This window comes from Labrus mixtus, chromosome 22, assembly GCF_963584025.1.
Source record: "Labrus mixtus chromosome 22, fLabMix1.1, whole genome shotgun sequence".
Lineage (NCBI taxonomy): Eukaryota > Metazoa > Chordata > Actinopteri > Labriformes > Labridae > Labrus > Labrus mixtus.
Genome location: NC_083633.1, coordinates 14,464,537 through 14,483,105, shown reverse-complemented (window position 1 = coordinate 14,483,105; position 18,569 = coordinate 14,464,537). Strand labels below are relative to the sequence as shown.

The 18,569-nt window shown below is 39.9% G+C and overlaps 2 protein-coding genes across 13 annotated transcripts in view; both read right to left on the bottom strand.

Annotated features, from left to right (window-relative positions):
• LOC132956260 (ELKS/Rab6-interacting/CAST family member 1-like) overlaps positions 1-12,168 on the bottom strand; it is a 103,612-nt gene extending 91,444 nt beyond the window's left edge. For all 12 annotated transcript variants that reach the window (XR_009665990.1, XR_009665991.1, XR_009665992.1 and 9 more), the window contains exons 1-4: positions 12,060-12,168; positions 2,558-3,381; positions 1,581-1,658; positions 1,145-1,300 (exon numbers count right to left, since the gene is read on the bottom strand). Coding sequence is in view for 8 of the 12 variants with exons in the window: in XM_061029598.1 (XP_060885581.1) it covers positions 1,145-1,300; positions 1,581-1,658; positions 2,558-3,055 (732 nt within the window). In the remaining 4 variants the exon portion in view is untranslated. The remainder of the gene's footprint in view (positions 1-1,144; positions 1,301-1,580; positions 1,659-2,557; positions 3,382-12,059) is intronic.
• Positions 12,169-14,523: 2,355 nt separating this feature from the next.
• LOC132956644 (E3 ubiquitin-protein ligase TRIM39-like) lies at positions 14,524-18,343 on the bottom strand. Its single transcript, XM_061030219.1, has 2 exons — positions 18,268-18,343; positions 14,524-17,451 (listed from the first exon to the last, which is right to left on the bottom strand). Exon 2 carries the CDS (start codon positions 17,447-17,449, stop codon positions 15,677-15,679), a length of 1,773 nt encoding a protein of 590 aa, XP_060886202.1. The 5' UTR covers positions 17,450-17,451; positions 18,268-18,343; the 3' UTR covers positions 14,524-15,676.
• Positions 18,344-18,569: the final 226 nt, after the last annotated feature.

The following is an 18,569-nucleotide window of genomic DNA, read 5'->3' as shown; positions in this document are numbered from 1 at the left end:
GAGAGAGAGAGGGAGAGAGAGAGAGGAGTGAAGGTAAGAGGGAGTAAAGCGGGAGCTGACTCACCGTGTGATGACAGAAATAGAAGGAGAGAAGAAGAACGAGTACAAGAGAGAGAGAAAAATTGAGCGAGGGAAACAGAAAAGAAAAAAAAGATTGAAGAAAATGAAAGCGACGGGATAATAAGAGAAGGAAATAAAAAGGGTGACTTGGGTTAAATGGGTGTGATTTGTCTGGAGGAAAGGAAGGGAATGAAAGTGAAAGCGCTTCAGAGAGAGAGTGAACATCATGCATTTCCCAACATACAGAACAGAACATATTCTTACATGCCGCAACGTGTGTGTGTGTGTGTGTGTGTGTGTGTGTGACTCACTATTACAGCACACACACACCTGACTTGAAGAAATAAAAGTGTGGAGGCAACTGAGGATTTTTCTTGAGTGACAGATTGATCATCTGTTCCTTTGTTCTCTCTCACACACACACACGCTTCACTTTGAACACACATCTAGACTCAAAGATTTATGGATGCACATACAGTACACCGGCACACACTCACCACACATGTTAGGCAGCAAACTGGCTGTACATTTTCTTAGAGAGTGATATAATACTTTGTGATTTTAGAAATAAGAGGAGAACAGTAGTGACCAATTTAGTGAGCACTTTCTGCTTTCAAGATGACAGCGTGTGAAATGAGTCACTGTTAGTAAGCGCATGACTGCCAGCCTGCATGTGTGCAAGTCATCTCTTGTATAATATCCCGGCCTCCTGCCAGACTTAGCTACGTCTCATCCAGATGGCTTCTGAACCAACAGACAGCTGGGAGTCCCCGACCAGGCGGCCTGCATCATCCGTTTACCCGTCTTCAAGGCCGTCTTACAGAAGCGAGACAAATCCACCAGAGCAGGCCAAGAAATGATCAGGGGATGCCCCACTTTTTGCCAGGGCATATATTTTTATGTGTGACAAAACCGAGTAAGACAGCTACATCACAGACTTTTTCAGATTGAAAGGAAAATCTATGAAATCAAGCCAAATAGACTGAGTGTTGTTGATATATTAAGCTTCCTGTTAATTTATTTCTGTCTCTGCATCAAGTGGAATAAGGCTAGTAACACACATGCAGATGTGTTTTATTCCTACCTGTGTCTCCTCCTGCACCACTCTGTACTGCTCCTTCCACACGGCCATCTTTGTGGCTTCGTCCTTCCTCAGTGCCCGCTCTTTCTTCAGCTCTGGACTCCAGAAGGTCTTAATGGAGTTCATGGAGGAGCTCAACTTGGACTCTTTGGTATCCAGCTAAAAGAAATCAACATCATACATTGTGACTTTGAGTTCTTAGACCCTTTATTTTGTTTATATGGAGGTTAAAAATCTGTATTCACTCATTACAGTTTAGCTTTCCTGCTAATATTTCTTATGGTTTATTTCGTCCTTATAGCTGGAATCTTTGTTTTAATTTCAGCAGAGTTCACAGAGAAACACACAAGTAAATAATCAGTCAAATGAGAAACTACTAATGAATAACTTATATTGATATATCATTTGAGAGGTGTGTGAATATCTACAAATCCCTTACCTCTCTGCGTAGAAGTTCATTCTCTCGAAGCACTTCTCGTAACTGTGACTGAAGGTCTGTCATGGCACCTTCTCTCACCTGAAAGACATCCAACAAACCATTTTTGAAGTATGAATGAGATTTCCTTTATATCTTACAACCCTAAGTTTGGTCATAATTAGAACGTTCTCCCCCTACAATAGTACATTTGTTGTGAGAGCACAAAATATTAAAAATTATCTTTTTATTATCTTGAATTAATTAACAAACAGATTCTTCTTTCTTTTTTGAAAAACTCTATTCTAGTATTAAGCTCATAATAGTGAGAAATAGAACACGTTTCATCCACATTACATGTATGAGAGTCAATATTTGCTATAAGAGCGCCCTTAAAATCAACATGCCGCACATGAATGTGATGAACAATACAGGAGGTATCATGGAGGTAAGGAGAGATAAAGAGAACATTTTGATTGAAGAAATAATTACAAGAAAGTGGAGGAGGCAGGTCTTGAAGAGGACAGAGGATCACTCCTGGAACGCTTAGCTTTTATGTTCTGACTAATGCTGCAGAGGGAGTAGGAGGGTGGCCTTGACTCTATTTAAACAAACTGTACACATACAGTACCAGCTAAAGCTTTTCTTCAGGAAAATACATTTCAGTCATTCAATTCATGTGCAACACCTCTGGGGGGGGGGGGGGGGGAGCTCATGCCGTCAACATGCCAATTACAAGACCCCTCAAAAACTAGCAACATCTGCCCAAAAACATCTGTGCAATAATCATGCTGTCTAATCAGCATCTTGATATAGACCTGTCAACTGGATCACAGGTTTGAGTAAACACGGAAGCAAAACAGATGTTTTTGAATTCAGCGTACTGTTATCTGCATGTCAGACATTAAGTGCAGATTTAAATGCAAACAGACACCACCAAAAGTAATACATAAATTACTAAATGTAATTTAATAAAAGAAGAAAATGCAGTAATGCCTCACCTGTCTCATGGAGTGGGGCACAGTGGCTGACTGTGGAGGCTGGTTATGCAGGTCCCCCCCAAATGCTATCGCATCACTGGGCATGAGCGCTCCACCCATTCCTCCAGTGTTAATATTTGGACTGCTTCCCATAATAGCTGCCCTGACCCCATAAGGAACCCTGGCCCCAGCCCTGCCCAGGGTCATGGTATTTTTGGGTAGCGAGGGATTCAACCCGCTGCCCAGGCTCCCAATGCCAACCGGGTCATCCATTGTGTCAGCGAAGTACATCGGACCGCCTGTAGCATAGGCAGCATTAAGAGACTGAATGTTCTCCATGGAAAGGGTTTTACCGGAGCCAGTGAGTCCGCCAGTGGAGCTGCTGCTGCTGTTCCGACGGTGTCCGAGGCGTGGGGAGCGAGGGAGGCGGGGGGAACGACCAGGACTCCCTGACATTGACCCGTTTCCATTGGATCCAACAACATCCAGCTTTGAGACGGAGCGGGAGCTTCCGTACATTTTGAGACAATTTGAGTTGTGTACAATAGAGTGAGTGGTTTCAATGAAGTTGTCAAAAACTCATGCTTAAAAACTCACACTAAACTCAGATTAGCAAAAAAAATTCTGAAATCCTGTAAGGCTAAAATAAATTACTCCAGTCAGTCCTCTACTGTAGTCCTTCTTGGCTTTAAATATCCTGGTGAAGTGTTGACATAGCTGTGATCAAAGCCTTTCCAACACCCTCCCCGTAATCACTGGGCTTTGTTTGAAAGGACGAATCAATAAAGCATCCCTTCAGATAAAGGCAGCCAGAATATCCACACTACCTGTGATGATGGGATCACCTAAAAAGAAAGGGAGAAAGAGATAAGGATTTAGGGATCAGAGCCATCAAGAAATACTGCATTTAAGGTTCAAAGGAAGACACTGGATTTATTCCAGGTACTAGCTTTGGTTCACCTACTTTTCATCTATTAGATTTATTTCATCTCATTGAGTTTAACATTTTGGTTAAGTAAAGATAACAAACATTTTCTGGGATAGGTTGTCATACTAATGAGATCTCTCTCCTCTATCAAATGGAATTTAATACAATAGTACCTTATCATATGCCATTGAGAAATCAAGGTCACAATAATATCATATCCTTACTTAAGTATCGTGATAATATCGTATCGTGGAGCCTATGCTGATCCCCACTCCTACCACTAAGCTCACTTATTAAACGTATCCATTTTGAGAGGCTATTTACTACTACTACCAGAGATAAAAATGTGAAATATATGCAAAAGTGACTCCTTGAATGCATGGTCAAAGAGCTTTGGTTTGCCACGGGAACAAGCAGACATCTCCTGATCAGTTTGTTCATATGATCACATAGGCTGCTTTGTCTGTTCACCACCCATCACACCTCCTTTTCACAATCACACCATGTCCTAACCCCCTCTGGTAACTGGTCTTCATATCAGCCGCAAAGAAGAAGCAACCTCTGTGACAGCAGCTGATAAAGCATGAATTCAAGCAAACAACCAAAAGTGTTCCTGCTGGATAGATTACATGCACTAAAACAAAAAATAAAAAACTTGAATCCAGTCAATTTAATCTGTTTAGAAATCAATTTTAGGGAAACCTATCTATTCTGCAAATTAACACATGGACACAGAGGGTTTTATGTGCTACATTAGAGATTAGGTGGATATAGTGTTGAGACATGTTTTTACAGCTTACAAATAGTCTGTATGTGTATTTGTGTGTTTGTGTGTGTTGCCTGAAATAATTAAAAACAGGTCAAATCAATTCAATTCTCAGAAACCTTTAAATTTAAAATGTGATTTCATTCAGCATCCATTTTGTGTAATCTGTGACATTTGACTTTCCTTAGCCAAAAATGATCATTTATAAGCGTCGGCTCAACACATGCTGCTTATATACTGTATGCAGTATCTGTTGCTAATGCTCATATATCCCAGTCCCCTCTATCTACCCATTATGTGATAAGATCTTAGTTTTAATGTTTGTTTGCAGTGGAAAAACTTTGTTGTGAATGTTTGAACATGTAATTTAGAAATTTGGGGTTAATAATTATAATATGCAACCCAAAGTGTAAGTCAGTGGAGTTAGCTACTGTATTGGATAAAGACAATACAATCACAGCTATTGAAAATGAATGTCCTTCTGGTTTACAGTCATGTTTTCAGTCATCTGGGTATCCTTGGAGACAGTGATGTAATCCTCAGGTCAGTGGTCACATGACCCACTAGACACAGAGACTGAACCTAACATCTGATCCACACTCTCCCCTTACAACTAAACTGGGTTTCATAAACAGTCAACACATGCATGAATGAACACTCCTATGCTTATTCTCGAATATTTTGCTTTTGTGTAACAAATGCGTAATCGTAGAGTAAAGAAATACCCATCTTAAGTTATTTAATTATGTGGTTATGTGGTTTTTCTCGATAATTTCAGCCATCAAGGAATTTTAACTGCAGTGTTAATCCAATGATTGTCAACAAAGTGAAATCAAGAAGAAAAAGATGAACATACATAGTGGGATACAAAAGACAAATGAGGAAGAAAGGAAATAATTGTCTTTTGACAATTATTATTCATTCATTATTCATTCATTATTCATTTGAAAATAAGGTTCAAAACTGGTATTTTGCTTGCACAGTATTTTGTCTAATATACACAGCTTCTTGCAAATATTTGGCTACAAATGTTACCATTTCGTTTAAAGTGTGATTAACTGTGCAGCCCTTTTGTCGACCCCTTCATTGTGCCCCCTCCATGTCTTTAACAGCCCTGCAGTAACTTATGTTCTGTGAAGCACAGATCTTTGGCCAGGGAGATGCAACTGAAAACTGTCCAGTTACAGACACACACACTCAGTCGCAAAAACGGGACCATCTGCTCCATTTCCCCTCAGGTCAAAAACACACACCTGGACAGAAACAGGCCAGGACCCTGCCTCGAGCACAGGTACACACACTTACACAGAGAATATTCACTTAGGGAAGAAAAGAGAGCAAAAACTGTACACATGTGGAAATCTACAAAATCCCCCAAAACCTGACATGTTCAAACCTCTTAAATACATCAACACACCCACATTCTAACCTGAATGTTCACAGTTGAACGCACATGCACATCAGTTCAGTGGCCATGAGGGATCAGGTCAACAAAACACACATCTAATGCTTCATTTGAGGTCAATATGATGAGACTGCAGGGACAGAGTGAAGTGTGAGTGTGTGTATTCAGGGCTATCTTCTGCCTCCCCTCTGGACCTGCTGACCTGTAGATAATGTATATACGTGCCCTCATTCTGCCTTTAATACAGAATGTTTGCAGTATCTGGCCTCTTCCTGAGCCTCTATTTAAGCATTTACTGAACACACACATTGTTCTCTTTTTGGTGATGATCTCAGTCTTCTAGTGTATGTTTGGCACAGATTGGTGCGAGGGTTATGGAGCCTTCCTCATTAGCATTTCCACCTATTGTAAAATGTAAAAATCACTACCCCTGCTTATATCAAGGCTTGCACTGTCAAACTGTGGGACAGACAGCGACAAAAAAAAAAATCACAAATTAATTATATTATTTTCCTATCATTGCTTTATTTCTTAATCACTCCAGGACAAAATATCCATAATTTTTTGAACTCCCAAGATTGTTTATGGTTGCAGTTAACTTGACTATATCCCAGCATGCATTGGGTTAGAGACATAGCACTGCACACCCTGCACAGGTTGGCAATTTATTTATTTCATGTTTAATTGTAAAGGGACAAGTAGGGAGCAAGTAAACCTTTGTAACAAACAGCATTCATAGCCATAGATAATTTGCAATGCCAGTCCCTAGATGGGCCTTTAAAATACATAAAACAGATACACATAAAACAGTACCAAACAAGCACAACAATAAACAGACAGAACAGTACAGGATACAAACTACCTCTGCAGCTTCAAATTTCACATTAACCAACCGCTTTTGGCAACTTTTTCAATTTTCACTTTTAACATAATTCCCATAACAACAGATAAGAAGAACCAATAATTACTAAAATGACAACGCCGCTGCAACAAGCACACAAACAAACACACTTGTGACGCATTTGGCATCATGAGATCAAGAAAAGGCATGCATATTACTTTCCGAGAACATCTGTCAACAGGCAGAGCATCCCTCTTGCCCTTTTACACAAATGTGAGAAAGCAATGTGTTTGATGCTGCAGGACACAAATGTAAAACAGCTGTTAAAACTTAAAGAGCTATATCTTCAGCTATTTGACTCTTGCACTGTAATGTCACTATAGCCCTATTCAGACTGCTGTTTCAAGCCACAATATTTAAACCCCTATGATTTTTCGCCTTTAATCTATAAAAGGGTTTCAGTAAAGGCGACAGGTAGAAGTATGCAAGTGTCCCTAAGGTAAGGCCAAAAAACATTTTTTCTACAAAAAGGCAGTGTCATAAAGCTGCTAAATGCTGACTCACAACCCCTGGTGGTATGTAACTTACCACAAGCTTCTTTCAAACACCAGAAGTAAAATAATCAATGATATTCGGTTAATTTCATAAAAAACTAAAATGTGCACTTGAGAAGCTGAATCAATTGATTTCTGCTATTTTCCTTTCAGCAGTTTTTTGTATCAAATTGCTCCTGAATTCATTTTCATTGACATGCAACCAATTCTGTAAACTCTAATCAGATCATTATGCAGACTAATCTACATCATTAACCTTATCAGATCATAACATCTATAATCACAATTTTAGCTTTAGCTGCGTTCTATGCACTACTGTAAACCTCCAACCACAAAATACCTCAGAAGAACCACAATACTTCCTGGAACGGATCCTGAAACAGCCCCAGGAGTGAACCTGAGAACCAAAATAACCCCATCCCCTTTGTGTCCACAAAACACTCTACAGGAAACCCTCATACACACACACACACACACACACACAACGCCCTGTATTTCATCCTCTGCCTCACTGTACGGTGACTAACAGCAGACATTCTGCATGTCTCATCTTTTCTCAGCACACTGCCTCCTCACACACACACACACACACAATGTTGTCTTAGGCCTCATAAAGTCCAAGAATATCACACCAGGATACCAAGAACGTCTCTGTGGTTGAATGCTTACGCGATGCACAGCTTAGGACAGACCTTGCATTTGTTTTTCTAACTTGGCACCACATGAGCAATAACATATTTTTTAAATTGTATCCAACCAGTTAGCTAAGAGTGGTCAAAATAATTTGCTTTTGGTCTCTACCTGCTCTTGGGGGAAATATTCCGATGTTTAGCAACTAATTGTTAATTCCCAAACTTGCATTATTTGGTAATTGGCACGTAGCTTTGGGGGAGCTTTGGGGTATTTTTGGCAGCTGTAGCTAAACATTACGAGTGATGAGTGAAACAAAATGTTAAATTGTGGGCCAAAGAAGTGCAACAAAGGAACAGCATGGTCGGCTAATAATGTCCTGATCCCTTAGTGGAAACCCCTCTCACACACAAGTGGTCATGTGATCCATTGTCAAAATAAGAATCATAATTGTTGTGGCTTTCAGTTGACATCATTACCATTCGTCTACCTCTAATCCCTCTTTGACTATTGTCTTGTCAATGCTTTCACTTCCTGCATCTTTCTCCGTCAGCATTCCTAAAGGTGTTCTGAATGTTCTATTTATGCAACAACAACACACATGCATCTGTCACACTGCAAAGCGCAACACACACGAACACCACTAAACCTATACTTAGCCAGCTGGTGTTTCAGCATGGGAGCAGATTTAGACAAAGTTTGTCTCTGGCCTGAGGATCGGGACTCATAAAAATCACATCATACTCATATTGAATATTCTTATCCTCTTTTACTCTCTGTTCCTGTCAGACTCACTGTGATATGATGAGGCTGGAGAGGACTCACTGGTGCAGTCTGGGTTTACACATTCCCCCCTGAAAGTTAACTCGACAGGACGGTTGAGGGGGAGAGTCGTACGCTTTCAGCACCTAATCTAAGTGGAGATTTAAGGGGATGAGCGAACATTCACCATATTGGTGTGTTTTTTTTTTACCTTCACAGCTCCTGTATAATGACTGTAATAACATTTACTCTTACAAAACAAGATTGCCTTCTGAGTAAAAAGTGCAATGTTTTTTGTTTTTTTGCTTTTTCCAGTACAGTATTATATCACGGTATTAGAGTATTAAAAGGGATTGAGCATATAAATACGTATTCAAAGACTAAGACCCTCTTTCTCCCCCTGAAAGAAGCTTGCTTCATTGGATATCTAAATCATAAATGTGCATGAGACCATAGAAAGATGTGTTTTAAAGTCACTGTGTATTAGATCTCAGTAGGTTCTAACTGAATGTGTGGTTTTGAGTTGTGTTAATCGGCTACTAAAAACACCACATTTCCTGATTCTATCATAATAAAAGCATTTTCACTACTTCATATTGTATTTGGACTTTAATGACTTGTTCAGCATTGATGTGCAATACATAGCGCAGGCAATGATGTGGGTTTTGAGTAACATATCATTAGTGGTTTGGCTTCAGGCCACATGCATACACATGATATTGCCCTCATGTCAGGGCATGATAGTGATGACTGATTAAGATGACAGTTATGTGCTGATTTGTGCATTTTAACTGGACGGCAACAAAATGATTTCCTTCAGATTTATGTGAAAATGCATGTTAAAAAAAATGAAGCTGAGAGTGTTTGGCTTTTTTTAGACTGTGAATCTCCGATGAAGAGAAAAAATAATTATTCCTGCAAAGAGGGTACTAGATAATTCAAAATTGTATGAGACTTTTTCAATTAACCGAACAGCCTAATTACACATGGGACTAAATGTTAGGCAGAAGATGTCTGTGCAAGATAAGAGATTTAGGTGCAGCAGAGAGACTGTGCTACTTGTAACTTCACCAGTCCGATCAGCGATAAGACATGGAATATGGCTCAGACACTGGAAAGCACAACGCTGATAAAGGACAGATAGCATCAGCTCCAGTCTATTGTGTGGCACAGGAAATTAATCCGAGATGCAGGCTGGGCAAACAAACCACCCATACACTTGATGACTCACACCAAAACCCACAGATATAAAGAAAGAACATCGATGTTGTGCACATGCAAACACAAAGCACACTTATCTAATCTTTGCTGCTGCTACTTGGGATGGGAAATGTAATGATGACATTTGACAATTAACACAAAGGCAAGGAAGAGGCACAGCTTATTGAGCGGTGTTTAATGCAGGGAAAAGTGAGAGAGGAACTCCCCCAGGCTCACCCTGTATAATAAGGAATGTGCCTGTCCAGTCATCTTGCCAAGTTTAATAAAGATAAAGGGAGTTTAGAAGGTGACCCAGACACCTCATGAAAGTCTGCTTTCTATCTCTCTATCCATCTATGACATAGCAATTCAGTAGTTAACTCCAAAACTTTAGTTACAACTGTTCAGAGAAGTAGTTGCATGAGTTTTTAGAAGTTACCTAAGCGTAATCCTGCAATCACAATAGCCTGACCAGAGGCTTATTATGAAGAAATTGATGCCAGTTATCAGCTTGATAACTCAGCCAGGGGATTGGATAAGTTGTTTCCATAAAAGGAGTGTTTGCTAAATATCTGGCAAGGACACTCTTGACAAAGAGATTTTGAATCTCAACAAGTTTTTTTCTCCATGGTAAAATTAAAAAAATCAATCACAAATGTTGAGAAGTCTACAGGCAGCAGAGCAGAAAAACTATTACACTATTTCTACAATTACGAAATTATGACAAATATGAATAAGTTTATGTTTGTTTTCAATGTCCAAGGGTAAAGAAGGGGATGCCGAGATTTTCCATCAGCCCTATTTCTTTACACCCGGGAAGGACAGCTGACTGTGTGAATGTGTAAGTTAAGACTTAAAATATCACTTTTCCATCATAAAGGGTACAAGTATCCGTATGGAATTGCATCTGTGTATTCCCTAAAAAAAATATTCTTTCAGCTGCAGCTGTAACAAATGTATTTTGGAACAAATAAAATATATTAATTCAAAGCAGCCCCATCTGTGTCAAGTGGGCTATAGAGCAAAAAAAAAAGGCAGATACAAAAAGAAGTGGGGCAAAGACATCTGTTTTACACTGCATAGTTTTTTTTTGTTGTTGTTCATGGGTCCTGAAATGTGCACAAATTGACCCCGTTTGTAATGAACACAATTTCATAATTACATTTCCACTTTTAGGTTACTTAAATGTTATTTTAACAAGAGTAGTTTGGTCAACTTCTTCCACTGTGATGACATTTGTAGCTTTCAAAGCTATTTCAAAATGGGATCCTTGAAGCTGCTATCTATCTAATTATGTTCATAGAAATACAAAGTTAGTTCTAGGAATTGATAGGAGAGAGCCTGGATATTTAAAAAATGCTTTGTGTTTACAAAAGTCTGAGTGGAAGGAAGCAGCTCAGTTCCCTCTGTGTTCCTGAAGGAGGGGCGGCGCAAAGAAATAGGGCTGTGGGCGGAACATAGAGGAAATCTCGGTGTCCCCTCTTCTATCCACCCCTATTCCTCCCCGTGACATTGCAAAACACACGCAGCAAATTTCACCAAAATGTATTTTATTAACACGTTCACTTCCACGGGATCCGTGTTTGAGCAACAATGTCAAAGATGTTGTCATTACCCAAGCTTCTACAAGTTGCTTCATCTTGCCTCTAGAGTGGCTTTGCATCTGCTCTGTCAGCTGACGAGGCATGGCTGTTGACAGCCCTGTGCAGCAGCTATTGAAAACATCATTTTAAGAGACGTGCAAAGGTTTGCACTTTGAATGCGGGGAGGGGAAACCTTTAGGAATAATGCATCACAATTTAAAGCTCCCGTGGGAACATTGTAGTAACTTAATATTGACTACAACATGAGCACTTCCGAGTCCCCGAGGTGATATTACACACACCATGGGAGATAAATCCACTATAAAGTAGAAAAAGTCGCTGTAAAATAACAATTATGTGGCTTTATAAAGCTGTCAGCAGCACATCTTCTGCCGGCTGCAACCCAGTGAACAGATTGATAATCGCATTTGGCGGTGCAGAGAGAGAGAAGAGACAGCGTTATTAGCCAGATATTCCGCGGAAAGCCTCTAGCTGTGCAGCTACAATTGGTTTATTGAACCAAATAGGAGAAAGCCTTGTTGAACGGGCACGAAAAAAATAATACAAAATGTACCACAGTGACAGTCTGCTGCTGCTGTGTGTGTGTGTGTGTGTGTGTGTGTATAGTCCTCACAGCTGACCTGAAACTGCTGCACCTCTAAGCGGGCATCAAATTTTAATTATGTTTTTGCTGATGTAGCTACGACGACTCAAATGAACACAGACGACACACAAGTGAACATTTCTCCCAAACACACACACACACACAAACACACACACACACACACAAATAGGCCTGTGTAATAAAACATACATGTGCACACTCACACTGCCAGCTAACTTCCAGTACTCACTGCGGCTGTGTTTACGTTGCTTCCTTCGGTTGTGAAATACGCTCCGTGAAAGAAAGGCCAGTAAAAAAAAATATCCTCTTCTGCTGCTTTCACCTCAAAAAAAGTGACGTTTTCGTAACGTAGCCAGACGGTCAGCTGAGGTGAAACGCTGTCTTTTCGGGGGGACTGCCTCCCCTTCTTGTGTCTGTCTCTCTCTGCCCTCCTCCCGTCTTTCTCCACGGTCTCTCTTTCCCTCCTTTCCGCCTGCTCTACCACCGGTGGCTTTCCCACCGCACGGGCGCTCCCGTGACGTCACGACGGTGGAGCGCGCGCCCCCGAGACGTACCAATCCCCTCGTCACCCCCTGAGTCGCGTGCATGATAATCCGTAATTATTAAAGCCCCAATTATAAAGAGAGAAGTGCTTTTGCTTTTGAAAGACAAATCCTCATAAAAAAAACATAATCCATGTCATCCACTGATTTTTGTAATTCTTTTAAAATGATTTATTTTATTATTTCACTTTCAGAAGATCAACAATATTTATATTTTATATTCATATAATAGCTGTAGGCTATCTGGGCCTATTGTTATATGGCCCAGAATTACTTTTAATTGGTATAGGTAGAGCTGATGTTGGGTATTCATAAACTTTTGACTTTTTGATGTCCTATATTTTTGTGTAAATTCTTTATAAGTAGGCTATCTACGGAAGCGTATTGCATTCATGTGGGGAATTTTTTTTGCCTGGTTTCTTGTTATTACAAGATAAAGCTCTTGTAAATCTGTATTTTGAGAAAATATCTGGTTATAACAAGAAAATATCTTGTAATTACGAGAAAAGATCTCGTTATTACGAGATAAATATCTTGTTATTACGAGATAAAGATCTTGTTATTACAAGATAAATATCTTGTTATTACGAGATAAAGATCTCCTAATAATGAGAAAAGCATTAGGGTGGTGGCGATGAGGAGGCTTGGGTTTGTTTATGGGAGTGTACAGTACACCAGTGGCAGCTCATCACAACATTTCAGTGTAAACACCAGCAGGCGATTCCGGCCCCACAGTTGTTTTTCATGGGGTAAAAGTATTTTCAGTAAATGCTTAAGCGTATCTTGAGACACCACTTAGCCAGCTTGAATGCAACTCAGATTGCATGACTTTATATCGGTGAAGCATACCATATCTATTTAACTGATCCTGGAAGAATAATGCTATGTCAAGTAGGTCAGACTGTGCTTTGCTTTCCATCTGAGTCGACAAGCTCATGAGAATACCATCTGTATTACTCAAAGATGATAATATTTCCCAATCCCTTAAACCAAGATGGAAATAAAACACAATCAAATCAATAACCCTGGTCATTGTTGCCTTTTGAACTTCCCCCCTCCTCTGCCTGCCACAATGCAAACTTCAAACTAACCCTCTCGTATCTTTTTAGTCTTTGTTATGTGTGTCTTTTCTCGTTATAACAAGATCTTTATCTGGTTATACGAGATAAATATCTCGTAATAACAAGAAACCAGGCAAATAAATAATTCCCCACATGAATGCAATACGCTTCCGTAGCTATCTGTTAAATAAATAGTGAAAAGTATTATCTCTATGTCGTGGAGTACAATTATAAAGTAGTGGCATGAATTAAATGTGCTATGTACAAGTACCGGAAGCACGGAGAGATCCAGTAATTTAGCCTAAATCAACCATGAAACACAAACAAATGTTTTACACATATTTTACAGCTCACATCAACACTTTCTTGATTTGTCTCTTCCAGTTTGTGTCTATGAATTTATGCTCGGAGAGTAATAACAACACCATTGGCATCCATCAGTTACAATGTTGTACAAAGTTATCATTCAGATATCTTTTGATTTTTCTTAAACATAAGTGAATATTTCACTACCTTTGAGTCATTTTTAGCCTCAAGCCAGTATCATATTTTTATAATTTGTTGTAATGTTACATCTATTATGAAAACATCTAAATGTCCTAACTTTCCTGTAGAGAGAATTCCTCATTTCTGTGGAATGATGCATACAAGTTCTTGCTGCATCCATAGATTGGACATATAGCTTGTTAGAGTCGATGTCTGTCTGCTGGATGACCTCCTTACTGTATATTTGACTGAATATGTGGAATATTTTGTAACTGCTCACCCGACCTCCCAGGTCCGTTCCCCTGTCTGCCTCTCTTACACATCATCCTAAAGAAATCTTTCCAATGGACAATTACCAATCACACACACACACACACACACACACACACACACAGTGTCACAGTTCCCTGGGCGCCATGCAGTCAGACAGCTGAGGTATAAATAGAGCAGGCTAAAGTTCCCCTTGAGAGAAACACTCCATGTGTGGTGGACCAGCGCTCTCTTCTGAAACATCTCTAAACTGATCAGTGAAAACTTTTCTTTTATGTAGTTTATAATTGTAAAGAATCACTGAAGGTGCCCTTGTTTTTTCCGCAACGTAACCCAATTATTGTAAATATCAGAGAAGATGGTTTTATGGATATGCATTTTTATTTGTTTGTGTTATATAATCTACATGAGTTGCATACAGTTTAACAAACACTCGCAGTTGAAATGCCCTTCTGTTAGAATCATGGCAGATAAGCACAAATAAGTATAACCATTCTAAAAAGAGAGTGAAATTGTTTGAAGAACAAATACAGATCATATGGACTCAATTGTATATTTATATTGACAGAAGTCACTAATGAAAAAGGTTACAGGCACTTGCATAAGGACAGATAATGAAGGGTTTTTTGCACTGCCAACTTCGATATTAAAGCTACACAGACTTTGTAATAACAAAATCATTTGTTCTGTAAAATGAGAGAAAATCTCTAAGAAGACTGAAAAAATATGAAAATATTCATGAAAAAGTAAATATATTTTAACAGACCAACAAATGTAAAACAAAATACAAGCCAAAAAACGACATATTGTTAAGCAATGCTGCCATCTTCTGGTCATATACAAGTTTTGCAATATATGAAAAGGATCAAATTAACGCCATGAACAAGAACATGAACTGTCAAGTAAATTATGTTTCCTGCATCACTGTTTGTGCATTACGGCTGTGAAACAACGAGCTAAGAAACATGTATAAATATTACACTGAGATTTAGTGTACTCTTGATTATCTTGTTTGCTGCAGGATATATATACTGTATTACTAAAACATGTGTGCATGAATACTATAACAGAGCGCTGAAGTATTAAATGAGAGCTCAGAAAAGCTCAATGTGAAGCAACAAACTGAATCCAACATCTTATATCGAGGTGTTTCCATCCCATTAGAAAAGCTTGATATGGTACAGACTTTTTCATGTATGATTCAAATCCTTTAGACCAGGAAACCCAGCTCAACAAAGCCGTCCCAGCTCGATAAAGCTTTGAAATGAAATAGCAAAACAAATGAAAACACATGGCAGTGGTTCTATTATTTTTTAGCTGACCATTATGAGCAGGATATTGTTGTTAAAGGTGTCCATAATCATTTGTATCCTTTATCTTTAAGGAATTGTGCTGGAATGTATTGATACTTGGTAATGGCTCATACAAAAGTTCAGCTTTGGACTTCTGGAAGGACAAAGCGTTTTCAGATCTTCTCAAACCTTCACTTAGTGGGTCACAGGAATGATTTCAAGTACGTCATTAGGTAACCCTCCTATAATACCTAAACAAGGAAAGAGCTTTAATCTGCTGCTTACATGAGTACCAGCCATGGAATAGAGAAACGTTTTGAGTGCTGGCGTTGTCTCTGTGAAGTTACATCCTGTGTAGGAGTAGAACTGTGTCCTGGTGTCCACGTCGTAGAAGGAGACCTCTCCCTTTTCATGATCGACAAACACACCAACTGTCTGGAACAGGGTGTTGAATCCTTCAAATGTCCAATAACCCTTCTCAGGGCCGGGGATATACATCAACTCCCTATCAAAGGACTCTTTGACCACTCCCAAGATCCAGCAGCAAGAACCCGGGACCCTGACCTCAAAATAGAACCTTCCGGATGAAAAGCCATCTTCCCCAAGAACACATTTATAATACCGAAATCTGTGCCCAAATAAAGCATGTAAATGCAATTGGCCATCACGAGCTCTCAGTTGTTTTCCATTCCCTGAAACCACAAGACTTGAATGGGCTGTGTAGGCATCCATAGTCACATCCACTGCGTTGCACTGTTGGATCATCATCAGCTTGTCCTGAGGCGGATTCCACACTTCTTTAATGAACCTATCCGACACTGGCTTTTCAGCGGCACCACACGGCTCTATCACTTCAGAGCCATCAGATAACCTGACCTCATGTATAAGCGTCTCCATCTCATTGCTAAATGACTTCTCCACCTGAGCCACAGCTTTTCTTACCACCGCTGCGTAACTCTGTCGACTGATGTCAGAGATTGGGAGCGATAATGAAGCCTTCAAGAGGCAGATGGGGTCAAATTTGTTGCCGTGTTCTACAGGGAAGTACAGAGAAGGACAGCTCTGCAGGAGTTGGAGGTCATCCTTTGTTTGTAAAAGCTCCTCTATTTCAAATCTTCTCTTCCTCAACAGAGCGATTTCCTGCTTCAACTTTGTCAGGTTGCCTTTAGCCTGCTTCTCTGCTTCTTCCTGTTTCTCTTTGATCAACTCAACCAGCTCAAACTGTCTTCTTCGCAGAGAGAGAATCAGATCAGTGAAAACCTCATCAATGTCGTCCATCTCTTTCTGTGACTGTTTCTTGCTCTGTTCCTCTTTGCATTTGACTTTTTCAACGCTCCTGGATTTAACGTTTTCCAACGTCTTTATCTCTGCTGCAACATCATCCAGATGGGCCTTCCTCTCTGCGATCTCACGCTCTAACGGGACAGCTTTGTGCACGGCATGGTCGTCTTTCAAGCACATGGAACAAACACACACTTGGTCCCTGTGACAGAAGAGCTCAAACACCTTGTTGTGCTTCTTACACACCCTGTCACCCAGGTTTGACACCGGGTCGATCAGCTGGTGCTTCATATGGGCTGTGACTCCCTGATGAAGCTCAAGATGAAACTGGCAGTAAGAGGACAAACACAACAGACATGTCTTCTGGGCCTTGAACTTCGGCCAAGGGCAGATGTCACAGGGAACTTCCCCTGGTTTGGCGAGGGTGTTATCTTTACCCCTCAGTCTCATGTTGTTGAAACGCTCAGCCATGTCTCTGAACTCTGTGTTGACCTGAAGCTGTGGTCGATTGTAAAATTGTTTCTTACAGAGGGGACACTCTGTCAGGTCATTGCTGGCCCAGTATCCTGTGATACAAGCCTTGCAGTAGTTGTGTCCACATGGTGTAGAGACTGGCTCAGTGAACTCATGCAGACAGATTGAACACAGGAGCTGTTCTTCAAATGCGAGGCTGCTGGCTGAAGCCATGTCTAGAGGGGAGAGAATTTAATTTGTAAATCAAGCAGACAAATTACATTTTGACTGATTATATGCTGTTCAGGAGGTATATTTTCAAGCTGTACTTGATTTAAAGCTCCTGTGAGATGTTTTTTTTAAACAGAATCGTACTCCTCATGGCTCTTTATGAGACCTTCGTGAAGTAGACTGAACATTTCTGAATTGTTCATTTTTAATGCGTGTCACTAAAGGCGACTAAAAACACCCGGCCTAAACAGCATTTTTGATTTACATGTCCAAGATTCAAGGTGAGTGACATGTTTGACTCTTTAAAGTCAACATGGATACAGTTGTGTTTTGCTCAGAAAACACTACACATGTACAGGACAAGATCAGCAAAGAGATGCGTCCACAGGGGAAACTTCTGTCGACTCAAACAGAAAGTTCCTCACATGAGTTTTAAATTGTTACAAATTTCTAACTGTGTCCATTTCACAACTCCATTTGTACCTAATAGCATTCAACACAATGTGCAGTTAGCACATGATGACAACACTTGGTAGTATATGAAGGAAGGCAGTTAGAAATTGGTCGACCAAGACTTGTTTGGAGTGCAACACATTGTATCTTTAATTCATTATAAAGCAGTTATTGAATCATTTTTTATATAATTTCCCAATAAGTGAACCATAAACGATAGAGTGATGTAAGGCCTTAGCTGTACCTTGAGTTATTAATACCAGACTAAGTGTGTGTTTGTTTTTTCATAGATCAGAGGACTAGAAGAGAACCAGACAATGTCTTCTTACATTTCGGATAAATCAAAAAAAGGAATAAAAGTACTTTACCGACTGGCTGCTGAGTGTTATCTGTTGTCTTCGGCCAGGAAACAAACACGAACGTTTCTCTTTAGGGTGGAGGTTCATTTCTTGAGAAAAACACATGATCCCTCCCCCCCCTCCCTCTCCCCTCCTCTTTCTGGAAACTTTTACGGGATGAATCATTTCCCGCATACTGTTGTTCTCTCTCTTCTGTGAAACAGCTGAATATGTGGATAATGTTTTTGATGAAAGTACAAGTTTTGTAACGTTCTTTTTAAATACAGTAATCGAGTAAATGTATCTATCACGGGGCAACCCTGTGCCCTCTA